This window comes from Rhineura floridana, chromosome 1 (assembly GCF_030035675.1).
Source record: "Rhineura floridana isolate rRhiFlo1 chromosome 1, rRhiFlo1.hap2, whole genome shotgun sequence".
NCBI lineage: Eukaryota > Metazoa > Chordata > Lepidosauria > Squamata > Rhineuridae > Rhineura > Rhineura floridana.
The window spans coordinates 300,959,640-300,981,437 of record NC_084480.1 but is presented as its reverse complement, the minus strand read 5'-3'; the positions used below and the strand labels follow the sequence as shown (position 1 = coordinate 300,981,437).

The 21,798-nt window shown below is 41.7% G+C and overlaps 2 protein-coding genes across 4 annotated transcripts in view; one reads left to right on the top strand and one right to left on the bottom strand.

Annotated features, from left to right (window-relative positions):
- Positions 1-17,327, bottom strand: part of MTBP (MDM2 binding protein) — a 42,088-nt gene extending 24,761 nt beyond the window's left edge. The window contains exons 1-11 of one of the 2 annotated variants that reach the window (XM_061605794.1): positions 16,859-17,327; positions 16,064-16,144; positions 15,416-15,489; positions 15,179-15,330; positions 11,815-11,873; positions 8,816-8,960; positions 8,101-8,215; positions 3,626-3,766; positions 2,890-2,984; positions 1,195-1,267; positions 106-223 (exon numbers count right to left, since the gene is read on the bottom strand). In XM_061605794.1, coding sequence (XP_061461778.1) covers positions 106-223; positions 1,195-1,267; positions 2,890-2,984; positions 3,626-3,766; positions 8,101-8,215; positions 8,816-8,960; positions 11,815-11,873; positions 15,179-15,330; positions 15,416-15,489; positions 16,064-16,144; positions 16,859-16,928 — 1,123 coding nt within the window. In that variant the 5' untranslated portion in view covers positions 16,929-17,327. Of the gene's footprint in view, positions 1-105; positions 224-1,194; positions 1,268-2,889; positions 2,985-3,625; positions 3,767-8,100; positions 8,219-8,815; positions 8,961-11,814; positions 11,874-15,178; positions 15,331-15,415; positions 15,490-16,063; positions 16,145-16,858 lie in introns of both variants that reach the window. The other variant, XM_061605785.1, reaches the window with a different exon arrangement.
- The window catches only part of MRPL13 (mitochondrial ribosomal protein L13), a 43,187-nt gene continuing 38,042 nt past the window's right edge, over positions 16,654-21,798 (top strand). Inside the window, exons 1-3 of one of the 2 annotated variants that reach the window (XM_061605837.1) lie at positions 16,654-17,181; positions 18,290-18,413; positions 19,646-19,739. In XM_061605837.1, coding sequence (XP_061461821.1) covers positions 17,155-17,181; positions 18,290-18,413; positions 19,646-19,739 — 245 coding nt within the window. In that variant the 5' untranslated portion in view covers positions 16,654-17,154. Of the gene's footprint in view, positions 17,182-17,217; positions 17,541-18,289; positions 18,414-19,645; positions 19,740-21,798 lie in introns of those variants that run through there. The other variant, XM_061605844.1, reaches the window with a different exon arrangement.

Sequence of the window (21,798 nt, the reverse complement as noted above, 5' to 3'; positions counted from 1 at the left end):
TATAGTATTTGAGACAGGTGGCATGCCTGGCAGATGCCTCTGCAAATATGAAAAAATGGTACTAGAAGTTAGGAAAACTTGGAACGTACATGCAACTTTACTCACCATTAATGACTCTGGGTTTCTGGGCTATATATTCCTTCCATTTTTTGGTGCTCAGCTGAGTAGGTAAAGGAATCAACATGCCACTTACACTGCAAGGCAATACAAATAAAGCTCCTACCTGCAGGAAAAGCACATATATACACTTTTCCATTACAAATCAACATCCCAAAAGATAAATTTATAAAAGGTCAGATATTAGGTTGATCTATCAAGGAGACAATTGCAATGATGCCACAGATGCAGCATGTTTCTTCTCATAATGAAAGAGTGGCCTTGCTAGTCCCTTCCTCTTGCATTATGGGGATTATGTAAATAGATCACTTGCATGAACATTTGCACACATAAGCTGGCTACGATAATGTCTTACCTATGCTGAATCAAGTGAAATGTTTATAAGAATATCCAAGTCCAGCAAATCTACCTGATTTCTGCTGCAAACTGCAATCACATCTGCCATAACTTTAGGGCACATATTCCCCTGAAGTTTGGATATGAAACATACTAACTTCTCTACCATTTTTTTCCTTTTTCCATACGTTTACAATCCCAGTCACATCTGTAATTTGGAAATAACATATATTTCCAGATGTAATGCTAAACTATGGTTTAGTGGAATTTGAACAGGCCTTCATGAGCCTCAGGTTCGTGCACTGTCCCCTCCCATTTGACATAGCTGTGAGGAGTGTGGAAGCTTTCACTTCCATCTTTAAAGTAAACCATAGCACCCTGTTCCATCTGAATTAAAGGGAATAATGGTTAAGCTAGGGTTAGTTTAACCATGTGATGATCAAATCATATTTTATGAACCTGGCTTGTTGACAGTAGTTTAGAGTTACATCTGAACCAGTCCATTAAATATGTCATTCAGACCTAGAAAGCTGATAAATATTTCTCACATACACTGTCTTGCAAAGCAAACCACTTGTTTTCTTTCCAAGAGACTCCCTACTCAAAACTGAAACTATGCTAATTATTTGCTTTTAAGCAATTGCGCTCATTTACCCTAGAAATGGGATGACACACCAGAGATTGGTTCTTCAGCATACATATAAAATTTACATTATGCTTCATTTTCTTGAGACAATATACCTTTCCACGCAGAGAAGAAATCTGATCCCAAAATAACAAGGATTTCTCCTCAATATCAATTCTTGCCAAGCTCCTACACAGAGAGTTAAAGAACCATTTCTTCAACAAATAGCCATTTAAATTTATTCAAGTTACAATAACATCTTTTTGACATGTGTTTATGCACTGGAAGTCAATACCTAGCCAATGTATCTTGTTACGTGATTACAATAGGAGGTTCTCATTGCAGGCTTCCCCAACCTTGGGTCCCCAGATGTTGTTGGACCATAATTTCCATCAGCTTCGGCCAGCATGGCCAATGGTGAGGAATGATGGGAATTGTAGTCCAGCAACATCCGGGGATCCAAGGTTGGAAAAAGCTGGCCCACCACAGGATTCACCTGGTAGGTCTCTAATGGCCATCAGGAGTGCAAACCAGTATCATCGGGTTGGATTTACAAAAACACACAAAGCCCAACAAATTATTAGCTTGCAGTTCCATTGGTCAATCCGCCTCACACTCACACACGCACTCATGCACGCACTCACACTCTCTCTCTCTAGACACACACACACTCTTTTGTTATATCTCACTCTTGGTCATTCTTCCCTTCCACTTTCAATCTATCCTGCCCCATCTCTCTGTTATTCTCATGCTTTGTCTTTAGCTCAGTCCCATTAGTATGCATAGGTAGTGCTCTAAGCCACCTTCTCCCTGCAATGCCCACCTGCCAGCCTTTGTCCTGGCTCCTTGCATCTCCAAATCCAGCTATTGCCACAGGGATCTCCTTTTGGACCATCTGCTGGGTGGTCTGCAAGGAGAACACACCACTGGCAGGCAACATACATCCCAGGCACTTTCTGCTCCTCATTAGCCTGTGAGAGCCAGCCTGTGAGAGTTGAGGCCTTCTAGTCTGTCCACAGCTCCCTCTTCACAGTATTCTTACACAGATTTATGGATTCACTGTGATTTTACAAGAATACTACCCAAGCATACATGGCAACAAATATAAAGAAGTGCAGGAATTATATATTCAATGTGTTTCACAGCACACAGTTCTAATCAACAACTAAAAATATGACTATTTCACCATCATAAACTTTAGTTGCTTTGTTGTTTCTATGCCCACAACTGCTTTTACATAGCAACTGTAGACCTATTTGTACCTATTTCATGCACGCTCTTATGTTCTGTATCATAAATTATTATAGTTTTACTACCATATTTGTAGAATATATAATAAAGTCTGACCACTCAGTGAAGATTAGATATTGCGATAGAAAAATTACTTGATGTAGGAGAATGTATTTTAAAACAGGCACCAGGGCTTCCAAACCATTCCAAGATTGCATAATTTATCTTTTGCCAACACACACACACACACACACACACACACACAAAAGACCCAGCTCTTTTTTCTTGTCAGCTCTAGTGTTCTAGAAGATTGCTTTATTAAAGCTGCAATTCCATGTATGCTTACTTCAGAATAAAGCCACTTCAATAGAATGTACTTCCAAGTAAAGATTAGGCTGAACTTGTGGAACCAGTGGCTGCTTCCAAGGCGATTAAAATAATTAATTAAAGTGTCCATGACAAAGCTGTATGAATTAGGTTAGTTACAACCTCCCCAAACATTTCCAGCCTCTGAAATGTCACCAGAACATGCACTCAAAACATCTAAATCAAGCAATACGAGTCTGACAACAAAAGGATACAGCTCAAACTGAAGGCCCGACACTAAATACGAAGGTAGATGAGATAGCAGCACTAGTTGAACAAATTTTAATGCAGAACAATAATAATGGAAAACCTGGGAATAAATTTAGAAAAGGTTATTTTGATATTATTTTGTTTCATCAAACATACCACCAATACTTCTCAATGAGGTACAGAAGAATGCCTCTATAAATTACAGCTGGGATCCAAAAAACTGCCCACAAATAGGGGCTTTTCATGCCCTCTTTTTCCTTGCACACATCAAAATGCTACATAGTCAGAGGGCCCTCTGAAATGGCATGTCATGAAGTAATGGAAGGTGCTATTGGAAAGGAAAATAACCACAATGAGCACAATCTACAATGAACTGGGTTTTTTTTAAGCTAAAATCAAACCTCATTCCTTATTCCCAACAGTAGCCAAGCTTCAAACATGTTACTGAATATACTTGCATTTTTCCTTCCCTGCTTTTATTTATTTATTTATTTAATCTTTCCCTCCTGCCCTTTGTTGTTTTCATGCGACTGTGCAAGTTTGATTCTTTCTCCTTTTTACCATTGTGATCCTTGTGGCCAGATTTCAAATATTTTCTTTCATTTTGGTGTGTGAAAGTTTTCCAATTCCCTTAAAAAAATTGTCATCAATTTTATTGCAAGACTGTGCCTAGATTTAGCCACTACTGATTTCTAAAATGTAAGAAGTAAAGATCAACGACAGATAAAACATAGACTTTACCTCTGGCAAACAAACATTTGTATTCTGTCTAAGTTCAGTTTCATCAGCAGGCAAGCAAGAATTTAAATGCAAGGTACTGAGTTGCCTTCCTGGTGCAATGCCTTTTATACAAAAGTCTGGAAAAGTAATTTCAGATCCACACTAAAGAAAACAAAGAATTAGAAAAGAGTAAGTGCAAATATCAACAGCAGGAGTTACATTTAATTTTTTAAGAAGTCAGAAGCATTAAAAATTATATGTGCAACAAATGAAGTTAATACCTTGGTGCTAACGGATGCTGTAGCACTGTCCCCAACAGTCTGATGATTCTACTGCTGAATGCCAGGTCCATCCATAATACAACCATGCTGATCCATGATTTGATCATGGATGAACAGGCTGACATGGCTTTTATCACCAAGATCTGGGTGGGGATGCTGGTTAGCCCATATCTGATACAGATCTGCCCACCTGGGTACCTGGTACAACATCAGCCCAGACTGGAGGGGCAGGGGGGAGCTGTTGCTGTAGTCCAGAGGAGTTCACTGGAGGGCCTGCACCTGGAGTTGGCCAAAGGGATTAGGAATGCTATCGGTGTACTGCCCACCCTGCTGCTCAACAGCCTCCATGCCTGAGCTGGCTGAGGTTGTCTTGGGTGTGGTGTGGGAGGAACCCAGAATAGTGGTTTTGGGTAACTTCAATATCCATGCTGAGGCTGCCTCAGGTCTGGCTTGGGAGTTCATGGCCTCTGTGGCAACTATGTGCCTGTCTCAAATGGTCATCAGTCCAACACACAGAGCAAGGCATACCATCAATCTAGTCTTTGCTCCATGAGAAGAGGGTTGTGGTGTGGAAATTGGTGGGAAGGATATCACATCATTGTCATGGTCAGACCACTTTCTGGTGAGGTTTGTTCTTCAAGTGACAATTCTCCCCTGCATGGGTGGGGAACCATTTAGGATGTTCTGCTCCTGGAGACTGATGGAATGTGATAGATTCCTGACTGCTCTGGAGGATTTTCCAGAGGATACAGCATGTGATCCTGTTGAGGCTCTAGTCTCACTATGGAATGATGAGACTCATAGGACCATTAACACAATCGCTCCTGAGGGCCCTCTCCGGTGCCATTGGAGACCACTTTGCTCCTTGATATACTGAGGAACTGAGGTCGATAAATGGACTGGGTGAGGGCTAGAGTGTATGTGGTGTAGATGTCACTCCAGAGGCAACCAAGCATGGTTCAGGCTCATAATCAGGCCTACCACATGGCAGTGGGGGCAGCAAAGAGATCCTGCTATTATGGCAGTTCCAACCAAGGTGTCCAATGCAATATTGAACCCAGTGTTGTGGGATCAGTTCCAGTTAATGTGGCCTGATGTGGACAAGATGCTTGCAGTGATGTGCCCAATCCCTCCCCATGAGATTCTTGTCCACCCTGGCTTATCAAAGCTAGCCGAAGTAAGGTGACTGTATGGCTCACAGGTATAATGAATGCATCTTTGCGTGATGCCCACTTCCCTTAAAGTGGAAGTGGTATGCCCAAATCTTAAAAAGTCCACAATGGACCCAATGGAGTGTAACAACTATAAAGTAGTTGCCAACACTCCTATCTTGGCAAAGATGGTTAAGGTGGTTGAAGAGCAACTGCAGGTATTCCTGGATGAAACTGATTATCTAGATCAATCACAATCTGGATTCAGATCTGGTTTTGGAACAGAATGAGCCTTGATCACCCTGACGGATTATGTTTATCATGAGAGAGACAGGGAGAGCACAACCTTGTTACTTCTGCTCGAACTCTCAGCAGCATTGACCATGTGTCCTTCGGGACAAACTCAGTGGGATGAGCATTGGAGGCACTGTATTACGGTGGTTCCACTTATCTTCAGGGTCACGTCCAGAGAGTAACACTGGGTGAGTGTTCCTCGCCCCTGGCACTTGTGCTATGGGGTTCTGCAGGCTACTATTCTCTTCCCAGTGTTATTTAACATCTATATGAAGCTGTTGGGAGCAGTCATTAGGCATTTTGGAGGAAGGTGTCAGCAGTATGCTGATGACATGCAGCTCTATTTTTTCATAATATCTGAATCAGGAGAGACTGTGAATGCTCTGGATCAGTGTCTGAGTTGTACAGTGGACTGGATGAGGGCCAATAAACTGTGTTTGAATCCTGGGAAGATAGAGGTGGTTCCCATGTCCGGAAGATAGGAAAGTTACCTGTTCTGGATGGGGTCACACTCTCTCTGAAGGACCAGGTCCGTAGCCTCCTGGATTCATCTTTGTCACTAGAGGCCCAAGTATTCTGTGGCTAGGAGTGCATTTTACTAGCTTTGTCTGGTTTGTCAGCTACGGCCATACCTGGACAGGGATAGCCTCACCTCTGTAGTCCATGCATTGGTAATCTCGAGGTTGGATTACTGCAATGTGTTCTATGTGGGGCTGCCCTTGGCCCTGGTTCGGAAGCTCCAGCTGCTGCAAAATGCTGCAGCCAGACTACTGATGGGATCACATGGCCGACAACATGCGACATCACTCTTAAAACAGCTGCACTGGCTGCCCATCCACTACCAAGCCAGGTTCAAGGTCATTGTATTAAATTTACAAAGCCCTGGACAACTTAGATCCAGGGTATCTAAGGGACTGCCTGAATCCTTGTATTCCAGCTCTATCACTGAGATCATCTGCAGGAGTGGCTTTGGTCATCCCTGAATTGGCAAGGCTCATTTAACATCAAGCCTTCAGTGTCATCGGCCCAGTTCTCTGGAATGCTCCGCCAGCAGAGATTCAGCAGGTACCTTCAGTTTTAACTTTTAAATGTCTACTGAAAACCTTTCTGTTCCACCAGGCCTATGCAGGCAATTAAGAAAATGCCTTTTTGCAATAGTTGTCCTTGGTTTTATTGTATTCTTAAAGTTTGTATCGTATGGTTGTTTTAGCTTGTTGTAAACCACTTTGACGTTTAATGAAATAGTGGTATACAATTATATAAATAAATAACAAAGCATTACAGGATTAAAAAGTACTGAAATATATTACATTTTTGAAGGCATCATAAGCTTTTTCTTTTGTGTGTGCTAAAGTAAACTGGCCCCTTATGCATCACTGCCCCCATCCCCTTCCTGGAGAAAGAAGAGGATAGTTTAGATTAGAATGATGCCATCTAAACCTGCTTCCCTTCTCTATGCACAGTTACTCTTCATTACACCCTCCTGCTGTGGTAAGAAGGAAGCACATACACAAGAGGAGATGGGAGAACTGTCTCCTTCATATGCATCATGACTCTTTACTGTTTAACTGGCCTTCCTACCTCCTTCACTTGTCTGTCCTTCTGATGGATTCAACCAAATTTACCTGATCTAGAATTCATAATTTACATGCAGATTTGGGATAGATGCACTGTGCTTGTATTGACTGATGGTGCTTAAATGAAGTTCCTCTTGCAGGTAACTTGAAGCATGCCATCATATAGTCCTATCTCCTTATTGTTGTGCCCCAGTCAGAGGGAGAGCTAGATCAGGGAGGAGAGTCAGATGAGGATGAGGTTCCTTGGGGCACTGGAGGAAGGGAGATGAGCGGGGAGGGTTCTGGCAGACCTCAAATTCCTATGCCCAGTACTGCCACAGAGGCAGTTCCTGCCCCTCCTGCGAGTCCAACACCAGAGCAGTTGGGAAGCAACTCCCCAATCACGCCATCCACGCCCTTGCAAGAATCCCCGCCAGACATTTCAAACGCTTCCCAGCCAATCAGCATCCATCTTCCAGAAGCCCCGCTGTCACCTAGCAAAGCCCCGCTGTTGGACGTGCCGTCTGAGACTCACCCCCCCACGCCCCACACAAAGAGGCGCGAGAAAAGATACTTTCAAAGGGTAGAACTCAGGTAGAGCCACCACTTACGGGCGAAAACCTTCCCTACTTAAGCCAGTGTCTGCCGAAGCACAAGTGCTGAGTCAACTCTTCCCAAACGCTGCAGAGACTGCTTATTTAGGTTAGGGAAAGTAGCGAGTCAGAGTAGACAGGTATATGAAGCACACCGCTTTGGATGTAACCATAATCTTAACAAAAAGAGAAAAAGACATCATCTCGCCTCAGTCTGAATCCTTCGACTCTGGGCAGGACACTTATTCCTGTGACCCAACTGGCCCTGGGCTCCATGGCTCTCCCAGTGACTCTTTGACAACTGGGGAGAACATTTTTTGGGCTTACTGCTTATTTGCATGACCCAGGATATCCAAGGTTGGTTGGGGGGTGTACTCAATGGCCTTATAGGCACTTTCCAGTTCCACTATTCTATGATTCTCTGCCCTTCCAAACAGGAATACTAGCCTGTTTCAGCCACGCACACACCTGGTCACTATGTTTACATCAACAGAAATTTTCTCTAATTCCAAAATTCAATCAAAAGTTTTGATGTCTTTCCATGTATAAACCCAGTGTGTATTTTTCAGAAATTTGATACAGGATGTAACAAGTGTATCCAAAGAGGTTTTACACAGATACCTTTCGCTCCCAGATCTGAATCTTTCCTCTCCATAATTCTCTTGAATCAATGCTATTTTTTAGGTTTTCAGGAACCACAATATCTGCAGAAAGATAGTCTGCAACTTTTTGCCAACTGCTGTAGAAAAAAAAATGAACTGTGCATTTTTACTCATATCTTCATAGGTTTACATCTTCAATGTTTAAGACAACTGTTACAATGCTAAATATCAGCTCTGCGCTGCTTTATGTTTTCTAAAGTCTTAGTACCTGTAGGCATTATATATGTGCCTTCACTTAACCAAAGTTAATCAATGTTCTTATAATTAAAATTCTATGGTCTCCCAGTCTCCCTTAGTATTCAAGACTCCCTAACCCTTCTCTATCAAAAGGCAACTAGATGGGCACCTCTCAGGCCCACTGCAAAATTTTAGGACACTATGCATTACTGCCTGACAATACTCAAAGCACGCATCATTTCATTTATATATAATTTAAATATAAATCTGGGCAGAGAAGATATCTACCAGAAACATACAACATAAGCATTCTAAGGGGAAAGTTAGCCAACATTTCGGAGGTATGCTACTTTTGTTTTCTCTTTTGGTGTAAACTTGCATTTTAAGATCGCCTGCCAAAATATGACACTTTATAAACTTAGGTGTAAAAATAATACTTAAAGTGACGTAACTCCAAAATAAACTCTTATTTAAATTATTTAGATAACACTACTCACATTTTGCTTTCATTTGCTACAATTGTGATTTTTGCTGCATGCCATTCTCTCAGGTGTTTCAAAGCACCAATGACAGGTAAGCAATCTTTTAATTTAGGGACATCTCTTTCTGAAGATTGCAATATTACATCAACCATTGCTCTTCCTGTAGAATCAATTGTGATAGATATATCACTAACATATAGGCACTCAGGCACTTGCTGTTACCAACAACATAAAGTAACTCAGTATTTAGCAAAAGATAGGACAATGCAGTTTTATTTAAAAAAATATATCACAGAACAATTTAAATACAAGATTTATCCAAATGTATAGGCACATATGTCGGATCTCTCAAACATTTGGTTGTAGAACATTCTTATTTAACAAGGTGTTTTAAGACATGCACTCTAATTTTGAAATCGAATCTTCACCATTATTCTGTCTTCCAATCCCTTCAAACAAAAATTTGTGCTCCTTAATTCCTGTGTAAACTATAGCATTAAGTGAACGTGCACATATACATTTTTACACCACCTCATATACCTCTAAATGTTATTCTTCCTTATTGAGGCAACACCAAAGCGTACCCTTTTCAGAGCTCTTATTATAATCCATTTCATTCGGCTACCACAAATAACTTGCAGCCTGACGTAAACCAGAGCTTAAAGTTTGAACTAGCCATTGTTTCACCCAGTTTGCACATAATGACAAACTTCATTTAATTCTTAATATAAGAAAATTGATGCTTCTATCTCTTTCTCTCAGCCACACCAGAGGAGGGGGACTGTGCAAGTCCAAGGCTCACCCAGGCTCATTTGCACAACACAAAACCATGGTTTAGTGTTGCAAGTGGTATTACACAAGTAGTGTTAAACTACAGCTTAGTGTTACATCCAAACTGAGCCACTGTCTATATTACAAACTGTCTGGCTGTCATAATTTTCCTCTCGAAGGTCCTGAAAATTGTAATTTAGTATAAGTAATAAGAATACTATAAAAGAGCTATGATTTCCTATGAAAAAACTAGTAGGTTTGCAGTGTAAGTATGCCCTAAGGACAAAATTAGGGCACAAGATGGGAGAGAAAGAGGGGTATATACAATATAAAGTTAAACAGGTCACATTGCAGCTTGGATCCCAGATCTGAGAACATTAAATAATACTGGGTTTAAGCTTCTTGACATTTTTTGCAACTCCAGACTTCCTTCCACTGTATATCAAGCTTCTTACTTCATGGCCCTTCTTCCATCCTCTAGGAGGTTAACTGCCTGCTTTGGATTGGGTAGTACTCCCTCTGAAACAGCAGGTTCATAACCTGGACCCATCTTTGTCGGTACAGGCCTGGGTGACCTCAGTGGCTAGGAGTGCCTTCTACTAGCTTTGGCTGGTAAGACAGCTGTGGCGATTTCTAGACTGGGATAGAATGACCACTGTTGTCCATGCACTGGTAACCTCCAGGCTGGTTTTTAGCAGAGAGAGAGAAACCTGAAGCAGAAGGGTTAAGCTGTGAGAACAGAGTGCCAGACTATCAAGGTCAGTGGCTGGCTGGGAGTGTGATAAGGTGGGAAACTTGCAGGAACTCAGTGTGGGGGAAGAAATGTCAATGGAGAGAGCTGTGTCTAATGTCTTTGCCTAGTAAAGACTCTTACAAGAAACTTGCCTGGCCTGTCTTATTCCTGTTCTATACGGCGCTTGAATTCAAACCACGTTTGATCTATACACGCAATCGCCAACAGGATTACTGTAATGCACTCTATGTAGGGCTGCCTTTGAGGTTGGTCCAAAAGCTAAAGCTGGTGCAAAATGCAGTGGCACGATTGCTCACTGGGGCAGGATCAGAGCTTGGAAAAGTTACTTTTTTGGACTACAACTCCCATCAACCCATTCCAGTGGCCATGTTGGCTGGGGCTGATGGGAGTTGTAGTTTAAAAAAGTAACTTTTCCAAGCTCTGGGCAGGATATTGCCAACATGTTACCCTGCTGCTGAAAGAATTAGGCTGGCTGCCCATTAGCTACTGGATCAAGCTCAAGGTTCTAGTTTTGGTTTATAAAGCCCTAGACAGCTTGGGATCAGGGTACCTGAAAGACCTTCTTACCCCTTATATACCCACTTGATCACTGCACTCTGCAGGTGAGGCCTCCTGCAGACACCATCTTATCAGGAGGGCCACTCCGCACAACACAGGACCTTAAGTATTGTGGCACTTATCCTTTGGAATTCACTCCCCTTAAATATTAGACAGGTGCCATCTCTGTTACCTTTTTGGAGCCTACTGAAGACCTTCGTCTTTCAGCAAGCCTTTTAAGTAGAGACATCATCCCAGTCTGCCCCTGTGAAGGAATTGCTTTTACAAAAATCTTCAAACAATATTTAAAAAGATGTTTTTAGAGTTTTATCCCTTGTTTGCCACCCTGGGTTCCTTCTGGGACAAAGGGCAGGATAGACATTTTAATAATAATAATAATAATAATAATAATAATAATAATAATAATAGCAGCTATCTGTAAATATCTACCTCCAACAAGACAATATAAAAATGCCTAAATAAATATTCTTCAGTTCAACTCAGTTCACAACAGAATCACCCTCCAAGTTCATTTGCAAGTCTAACACAAGAGTCACAGATAGTCACCTTATTATAATACTTGATTTTTTCAGATCTTTTTGAAACACATGACACAAATACTTTGTAACAAAGTATTAACACCTTTGCATTTCCCCCCTATTTTCTGTTGTTTGCCAGACCATTGTTTTGATGTGAAAACCTACTGCCACTGTGATCCCAAAATACAAATACATAAAAGCCCAACACTGACGGGTGACAGCATCAAACTTTCTAGTAACACAGAACTTGCCAGATAAGGGTGGATTATATAGAGAGACAATATGCATGGTTACCTGCGTAAGGTTCACCATACAAAAAGATCTGGAATCAACATGTTAGACCCAAAATGACTAAAAATACTTTTTTTGTAAATATTATAGGGAAAGTGACTTTTGATTGCCAAAAAGATTACCAGGAGCAGGAAGTCTATCTGCTAACAGATGTATGCTGTCTGCAGATTCCTCATAGAGACTGAAATACAAACATTAAAAATGAAGAAGTTACTATCTCTCAAGAATCAAGTGCTTTAAAATATTCCAGGCATTATGCAATTCAAATATCAGAATGCAATGTATCATCATGTTTTCAAACTGGGAAACAGACAATTAGATTCATTTCTAATTAGATGTCTGCAGCCAATGTTTTGGCTAAATTCCAACACTCACAACTCTTGTCCCAAATCAACAACTGGTCTATGGGTGAATCACTCCTGCCCCCCTCTCCCTTTCCTCCATTTTTGGCAGCACAGTCACAACTTTCTTTCACAATGCATTTCAGAGATCATCATGAGCCAAGCACTCCACAACAATGCTATATACTGTGTTTATGTATATGTTTATGGATATGGATATTGTTTGTGTATTTTGCTTTGTAAATTAATTTGATGTTTTTTATTGTACCTTGTGTATTCTATTGTAAACCACTTTGAGATCTTTTAGATAGTAAGCGGTCTATAAAGGGAAATTAATAATAATAATAATGCCTGATTATGTGAGATTGCACACCCATGATTTTTCGCTTTCAAAAGGAGAAATGTTGTAGAAGTAGAGCCTCTGAGGAACCAGAGCATCATCTTTTGGGAGGAGAAGGAGGATAGTATGAGTCCTAGGCCCCTTGCACTCTCCTTCATTATAGATTTTTAAGCAAAGGTTGGATGACAACGCATAGCACCTATCAGAGATGCTATTGCATATTTCCAGCATTAGCAGGAGGTTGGACCAGATGACCTTTGAGGTCTCTTCCAACTCTATGATTCTCTTTCTGATGTATGTGCTCACCAACACAGCACAATACAAAATATAGCAGTGTCAACAGCATAAATGTAGCAGGAACACAACAGCATGTACATTGCAGTAATGCAATGTACTTGGAGGAATAAACTGTAAAAGCCATTTTTTCATTTTAATAAAGTACTAGCACTGGTTAAACAACAGTCATTTGCTAGGGCAGCTTTGAACTGAAGGGGAAAAATGTGTACATGTTAACTCAACAATAATAGGATTGCCAGATCCCATCCTCAAACAGGGTGTGTTCAGTAACGGTGTGGGTCTGCATAGCCTCTTCCCAGCACCAGCAGCATCATTTCTTACCTGGATAGTGTTGGGGCTGGGCACAAACAAGATCAGGGCTACATGATGCACCAGTGGGAGCACCCAATTGACTCTACTGATGCATCTGCACAGCCCCAAACTCAGGGCCACTCTGTCTGAATACCATCCAGATAAGCTTCAGTGATACCAGTGTTGGGAGGGGGGGCTCTGCCCCAACACACTGGCCACTACTGGCTCTGTTACCCCACTGGTATGGGAAGAGAGAAGGAAAGACTGTGTTACTTCTAATGAACTGATAGGTGCCTGTTACTCCCTCCCAGTAGGAACAGGTACATTCAATACTGCATGACCAGGTTTTTTTGATATTATAGCACTGACATGGCTCTGCTCTGGCTGGCTCTCAGCCCTGTCTGTAGAGGCCAATAGATGGGCTGGCCAGGAAGAAAGGAGGCTGAGCAATCAGAGGATTAACACAGGGACATGAAGGGAGACACTGCCTTTAACATTCCCAGGAACTCCAGGGGATGGAAAAAATCATGTACTTGCTGAGCTCAGCCCTCCCTTACAAGGAGGGCTGCTATGAAAAATCTTCCAGGCGAATGGAATAGGGAGCCCATAAAAGATCTAATGAAAACAACCATGCAAGGATGATTTAAAATTTACTTTCTAAAAATGATTCTCTGGTTATTACAGCTGTCACAAACAAGTTATTGCTCCAATAACAAGTAGCTCAACTGAGTTCAATGGGGCTTATTCATAAGTATGTATGTTTAGAATTTAGAAGAAATAACTCAACTTCTGTTTGGGATATTTCAGTGATCACCTAACTGGCTCCCCCTTGTGTTGGAATTTATAGTTTTCTCATTAAAGTACCACCACTTACCATGCACAGTTAAAGATTTATACACTTCAAATATCAACAGTGAACTAGTCAAAACTTCTAGCAAAAATTGTCAAGTCTTATAGGGCCAAGACCTATTCATAATTACTAGCGCACACACCCTCATTACAGCCCAATGGTATCATATCAAGCTAGTTTAGAATATCAGGGGAAGGGCAATAGATCCGTGGTAGAACATAAGCTATGCATGTAAAAACTTGCAGGTTTGATCTCCAGGAAAGATGGAAACCCTAGAGATCTGACTCTTTTTCTCAGCTGTCACAGAGGGGAGGGATATAGAGAAGATCTATACACTAGCTGAAACATTTCTGGGCAGAGAAAGCATAAATCAGCAGAATGTCAAGGATCAGAAAGAGGAGATATTCATGCCTCCGTGATAGGTATCCATAATTTGACAGGCCGTAAACACATATCACGTGTTTTGAAAATCGAAGCTATATAAGTTGTCAAAAGGTGTCTCCCTTTTAAAAATCACTTTCATATTATCACTTTACTGCAAAATTAGTATTGTCTCATTGCATATGGTTGCTGTGAATTATCTTGAGGGACTTATTTAGTTGAAAAGCAAGTTAGTATTGTCTCATTGCATATGGTTGCTGTGAATTATCTTGAGGGACTTATTTGGTTGAAAAGCAAGTTATAAAATAACACACATACCCCATTTGGGTAATCCGCCTTGGTTCTTCACAATACAGTAGGGCCCCACTTTACGGTGCTTCGCTTTACGGCGCTCTCAGTTAGATGCAATTAGACTAAAGCCCCACTCATACGGCGCTTGTTCTGCTTTTACGGCGGTTTTCAGGCCTCGCACACCATTCTATTCAATGAGTTCCGCTTTTCAGCGTTCACTTTTCAGCAGCGGTCCAGAACGTAACCCACTGTCTGAGTGGGGCCCTACTGTACTTGGTAATAGTAGACTGATTAATGGCCTCATATGGGAAGCTCTCACGGTTCTTTAATAACCACTGTTTTAGCTTTGAGAGAGAAGGAATGTAGCTCATTACAGACAGTCTTCTCTTTGATAAACTCAGCCCAGTCAGTTCTCTGTTTTCAGCTCAGCTAACAGCATTCCATAGCAAGCTGTCTGGGCCTTACTGTTCCCCAGTAAACATCCCAACCCCATTTTTGTAGTGTGGTAATACATTTACTTCCCCACCTATGCACTGCCTGCTGCCTAAAATACTGTGCTTTACTGGGGACCCTCTGGTGAAGAATGAGCAACTGCACTAAAGCCAATTATTTCCATGGTTCTGGTTTGCAGCCTAGATTTCTACTTAAATAGTACGAGTATCAAAACATTAATTTAAAAAAATAGATCGACTTACTCAATCAGTGACAGGGATTCCTGGCTATTACTGTCATCTTCCTCAAACCTTTGAAAATCACCCAGGCATTCTTCAATATTTCTTCGAATAGTGTTTTTGCTTTGATCTGTCTCTAGGTCAAAATTGATGTGCTCCCAGTCAGAACTACCGAACTATTCAATGAAAAGAAAACTCCATGAGGGTTGGCCAGGTTATATCAACACTGCAGATAATTATGCAACTTTACTAACTACTCACCTGAGAAAATCCACATATTGACTGAATTGCAAAATACCATTCCTTCACACCTGGAATCCCACCAAGTGAACATGCTAAAAAATGAAGGGATATTTATATTACCATGCAGAAAATAAAAAAGTATTAGTAGTATCCAAACCCTATTTCCTCCTTCAAAGATGCTTAGGAGACTGCAATGGCTGAGCATAAAACTCAAGAACTGCAATAATATGCAAGCTAGATATGGCAAATTTCACTCTCCCCTCCTTACACTAAATAACAAAATCAAAATATTATTTCAAACAAGTCTCTTCTTGTTGCATTTTTAACTATGTCCTATTTCCTCCTCATCACTCTTGCATGAAACAGGCTTGTGGACTGCAGTTTTTGTTTTCTCCTGGTCAGATTCAGTAATCTGAATCTGAAAGGTCCTCAACCAACAACTGTTTTGACTCTATAAATTGCAACAACATTTGTGTTTCTCAATAACCTGTATCGCAAGCACAGTTCTAAAAACATTTAAAATCCGTAAGATACCTCTGTTTCCAACATTAGCAAGTTGGATGATTATGGGAGACCCACAAGCTACACAGGCTGCATCTACCCATCCTTTGTGTGCCCCTAATGTCTGATAATATGACATGGGATAATATTCGGTGCTTCACTTACCTGGAAAGTCTTCACCTTTTGCATTTAGAGAGGTATTACAGTTGGTTTCCAATAAATTATAAATACTTTCAGCTGTCAAACCTGCAGAACACAAGTTTTAGTTTACATGCAGTGAAGCATCGTATGAACCCAAGAATGCAAGGCCCAATCTTACATTTACAGTACACTGAGTGCCGCAACATCTGTAAAACAGTTATGAACAGCTATGACCCTGTTCAGACTGGATGTTTTCCATCTAGATCTGGAACATGTTGCAGGTTTGTACATATCCTGCACCTACCTTCTCACATGAAAATCACACACACAAACCCACCAGTGAAGGGGGAAAATGTAAACGCTGGTGTTAAATACTAACAAAATGCAAACGTTGCAGTCTGTGGCAATTCAGCGAGAGGTGAAATGCACAGAAACTCTTCACACTAGGGTCAGAGACACTGACAATCTCTTGCTGGTGGGATTGGGGACCTATAAAGGAAGGAGATTCTTGCCTTCCTGTCTCATTTTCGATGGTGCAGCTAGCTAAATTTAAAGCAGGGCGGGCGTGTGTCCTCTTATTTGAAGATCTGGGCTGTGTGCAATCAGAGGGGGGGGGATCTGTGGCCCTCCGGGAGTTGTTGGACTCCAGCTTCCATCAGCCCTAGCCAGCGTAGTTAATGGCCAAAGGTGACAGGCATTATAAACCACATACAAGTCGGAGAACAACAGGTTTCCCACCCCTACTGTAAACAGACGCTGTGACTAAATAACATGTGAATGAGAGGGAGGACTTCATCCACTCCTTTCCCGAAATCACACCTGAGAGGCCTTCGGGTCCCGCCTCGCCTCGTCGGACGCGCCAGCTCATGAAGAGAAGGTACCGGTCCATGAGTCCGATACGGCACACCGATTTCCCTCAGCCGCCGCCCTTCGAATCTCCCGCGCCGCTAACGGGGCCTCACAGCCCCTGCCCAGCGAGCCCGCCTCGGCCGAAGCGTCGCTTCCGCTTCCCGAGGAGGAGTTAGTTGCTGCGGCTGCAGGCTGTCCTCCTTCCGCTCGGGACCGGGAGAAGAGTCCCCCTCAGCAACGCGGCCTTGGAGCGGGTGGGCGCCGCCATGGCCAGCTTTACCAAGTCGGCGCAGGTGAGGGCGTCTTTCCTCCCCTGAGGAATTTACCTCGCCGTTACACTCTCCGCCAGCCACGGTTACAGTCCTCCGTGCTCGTGCTTGAGAGTAAGACCGATGGAATTTGGCGGGGCTTACTTCGGAGTAAACATGGGGAGGGCTGCGCGCCTCCTGCGTTGATTAATCCAGAATAAATTCGCATTATCTTTACGCACTGAAAAGGGCGGGAGGGAAAGGCTGTCGCCCTCTGCATGCTTACCCGGGAGTAAGCCCTGTTGAACGTGGCGGGATTTACTTCTGGAGGACCACAGGTGCCCCGCACCTCTGCTTTAAAGGATAACAGCCTTGGAGCCTTTTTACACGTATTTGCATTTAACGTATGTTTCTCTCTCTCACGCTGCTCAACTCACTGTATGCTTCAGCTATGCGCCGGGGGGATGTCTTTTTGATTTTATTTATGACAATTCCAAAATAAAAGCATATTACAAAAAAATTAATGGGGTTTATTTTATAAAAACTTGTTATGACACATCTCTGTTAAGGTATTGCAGAACTTTGTTTTTAATTATACTGTTGTTGTTATATCCAACATTGAATATCAGTGTTTCTGGATTACCTTAAAAAAACAAAAAAAACTAGTCTGATCCTATGCATGTTTACTCCAAAGTCATTCCCACTGATTTTAAGTGGGCTTCCTCCCAAGTCAGTGTGCATAGGGACATAGCCTTACAGCCTGGTTGTATGTAGAGTTAGGTGCACTTAAGCCTATTATTTTCCATTTTCTAGGTGCCCCTAAGCCACATAGAATCAGGCTGTTAGTTAAGATGTGGCACATTTTGAGGAGTGAAAAATATGATTGCTGCTATCATTTTCCAAGTTTTTAGTAACCATGTGTTGGATTGACAACTCTCAATTCTTACAGTCTTCTGTGTCTATGAGCCCCAGGGCAGCAACTATTTATCTTTAGGCACTTTGGTGTTGTGTTTTATTTTAAAACACCCAGTTCTGATTTGTACACCACAGTTCATAATGTCCCAAATGTTGAGTCAAGTGTGATGGGAGTGGCTTATTGAGTTAAATATCTCTATTTCAATATATTAACTACAGATCTGTTATTTCTTTAAAGCAATGGGCCACATTTGCTCGAGTCTGGTACCTTTTAGATGCGAAGATGCAACCGCCAGGAAAAATTGCAGCCATCAGTGCTCTCAGACTTCAGGGGAAGCATAAACCTGTATATCATGCACTAAGTGAGTTCCGCTCTGGATTGAAACAAGTTTGCTATACCTGCACTGTTTTATTTTCATGGTTTAAAACAGGGGTTGCCAAACTTTTTGCTCATGGCACATTTTTAAATTGGAGAAATTGTTGTTGGCGCTACACACACACGCATCCCACAACAACTTAGCTAAAATAGAATACTTCTTTCAAGCTTAATTTGGGAGGGGACCCTGCATCCACCAAGGAAGGTCTCTGTGGGCATATATGTGCCTGTTGGCTCCATAATGGTGACCCTTAGTTTAAAGTAGAAGTGGAATGACTTCAGTTTTGCATGATGTTTTCATTGTTTAACTGGAATCCTGTCATTTACCAGTCTGCATATAAATTTTCAGAGCAAGAGAATGTACTTGGGATCTCCTTACTGTTAGGCATAATTAATCTGTGTTGAATGATCTTAAATGTAAACTCTTAAGACGTGCTTTTCGGGATTGGATGAAGGTTTGTCTAATTTAATGTTCTTTGCTAGAATCCCAGCCATTCATCCGTGAATTGCACACATTTTGATGTAGGCTAAAGAACTGCTTATGAATAAAATACATTTTGAATATAGCCGAGAAAGGCAATGGTAAACCCCCTCTGAATACAGCTTACCATGAAAACCCTATTCATAGGGTCACCATAAGTTGGAATCGACTTGTACAACAAGTGCTAGCAGAATAAAGGACAAATGCAGACTACCTCTAATTTTCTTTTCTTGCCGAAAAAGGAGTTAAAATGCTTTTTTAAAATTAAGAACCCCGAGCCAAATGGGTGCTTCACAGGTTGTGTAGCTTGCTGACTGACTGCACATTGCACACCCTGTTGCAGCTTTGCTTATAAGCAGCTTTACTAGTAATGGATGCCATTAAAAGTAATGCTTTGGGAGTATTACATAGAAATCATTTTATGTTTGGACCTCAAACGTTGCATAGGAACATAGTAAGATGTCTTATACTGGCTCAGTTCACCCCCAGTGGTAAGCCAAACCATATGATTGTGCAAGTGTGCCGGCTCTGGGAAAGGAGATCACTGCTGCTTTGTTCCTTCTCGGGTCCTGCTGCTGCAATGGTTTGGCTTAGCATGTTGTCCTCCAGATAAACCAAGAGTTGTAAACCGGGAACGAACCTTGGTTACAGCTTGTGGTTTATCTGGAGAAAATCATTCTATACATCTAGAGTTGTTTGGTTGCTGATGATCTTATTAACTGAGATCCTTTTTTTAGGTGACCTTGGAGATCATGTTGTTGTAATAAACACAAGACACATTGCTTTTTCTGGCAACAAATGGGAGCAGAAGGTATATTCATCACATTCTGGGTAAGCTTTCCACAATCTTAAGAATAAAAACATTGAACGATCAGTATTGTTCACAAAACACAAATATATTGTAAGTGGCTGTTAATGTTACTTTTATAAAGTCAGAAAAGGAAGCTTCCTATATTTAAATAAGACATACTAATAATTATTGGAAATACTTATGCAACTTCCATAGTGTTTTTCAGACAGTAGTCTGAAAATATTCTGAAAATATTTTCTGAAAATAGTGTTTTTCAGACAATAGTCCTGTGACAGGGCTGCACATGTTTGCTCACTATGACACGGAGATTGCTGTCCAGATCCCAGTCTTCCTTCTAACCTTGGAGCTGCAGTTGTATGATGATTGCCTTTCCTTCTCCAGCTCCAAAGTGAGCACAAATGCTAGGGACTATCTGTCTGCTGCATTGCTGAGGCACACAGGGCACCTAGACTACACAAGTCCAAGCCAGCAAACTCTGACACCCTTTCCAGCTCCATACTTCGAGCTAAGAAGAGGAGCAGGGAATTGTTCCTGACCTCATACAGTGGGTACAGCAAGTCAATGATATGGGAGAGTAAGGGATTGGTGACATAATTTTTGGCTTAGCTGCAAGCATCAGCCAAAAATTGTGCTGCCCTGTGATGTGTCACTGTGAGGGGAGAAGACCCATCTCTCACTGTGTAATTAGCATTGACAAGTCTTTAGGAGTCAGGGCATGGCTGCTGCAGCTCTCATTGAAAAAGTACATAGAGAGATTATTTCAACCTTCAGGGGAAAGAGGTGATGATGCATGAAGTTGGTCATGTGCTGGGAAAGGAAAGGAAGCATGGAGAGTGGCCCCTGGTAAGCCAAAGAGGGTTGGGAAAAAATCAAGAGAAAGCTGAGGGTTTTGTGCTCTTAACAAGGAGACAAATTAAAAGAGACTCCTTGCCTTGACGAGAGGCTTGGGCAGTTCAGTCCTGAAGATAGTGAGGAAGCCACAGAGAAAGCTTGGAATGGGCTTTGTCAAAGAATCATAAATCAGTTAACTGCTTCTTAAGTCTCTCTCTTTCTTTAAGGATGGCTTCTCTAGATACCAGTTGCCGTCCCTTCTTACCACTGCCCCAACTAGGAGCAATAAATGCTTAGCATTGCTCCTCCCACAACCAGTACCACATGGCACAGTGATATCACATGGTGTAAAAGCAACGTGGCTTCCCACTAGCTTCTGGGCTAAGTTCACAGTGCTGGTTTTGGTGTATAACGCTCTATACAGCTTGGGACCAGGATACCTGAAAGATTCTTACCCCTTATATACCCAGTTGATCACTGAACTCTGTGGGTGATGGCCTCCTGCAGGTTCCATCTCATCAGGAGGTCCATTCTGCACAACGTAGGAAAAGGACATTTAGTACCTAGCCTTTGGAATTCCCTCCCCTTAAATATTAGACAGGTGCCATCTCTTTTGGGCACCTATTGAAGACCTTTCTTCTTTCAACAAACCTTTTTAAGTAGAGACCTTATTCCAGTCTGTGTCTGTGTTGGAATTGTTTTTAGAGTTTTTTAAAAGATGTTTTAAACATGCTCTTAAATATGTTTTGTTTTTAGGATATTTGTAGTGTTTTTGTTTGCCACCATGGGCTTCTTCTGGGAGGAAGGGTGGGACATGATTTTTTATTGTTGTTGTTGTTATTATTACATCAATAATAATAACCTGCAAACCTTGCTGAAAAATTCCTTAGATCCCCCTGTTGCTCAACAACTCATCAATTTGTGCTTAAGTTCAATTTTCCTACTTGAAACTTACTATTGAATAGATACTTGAATCCAAGAGGTGGAACTATTATCAAAATGGTATACTAAAATTGTCATCCTCTGGGGAGCACAGAAGTCAGCTGGAATTATGCTGTTAGGCTAAAAGGTAAATAGCAAAATTATGCACTGAGTACCTTAACAGGTGACAAGTGGCACTTTCAAAATAAGCAGGATATGACAATCGTCCTCTGAAAAGTGGTGTGTGGGAGGGTCTTTTAATATTGTTCTGAGCTTTGAAACAAAATTGCCATCGTATCGGAAAAGGGGAGGAGGGGTGACTCATGT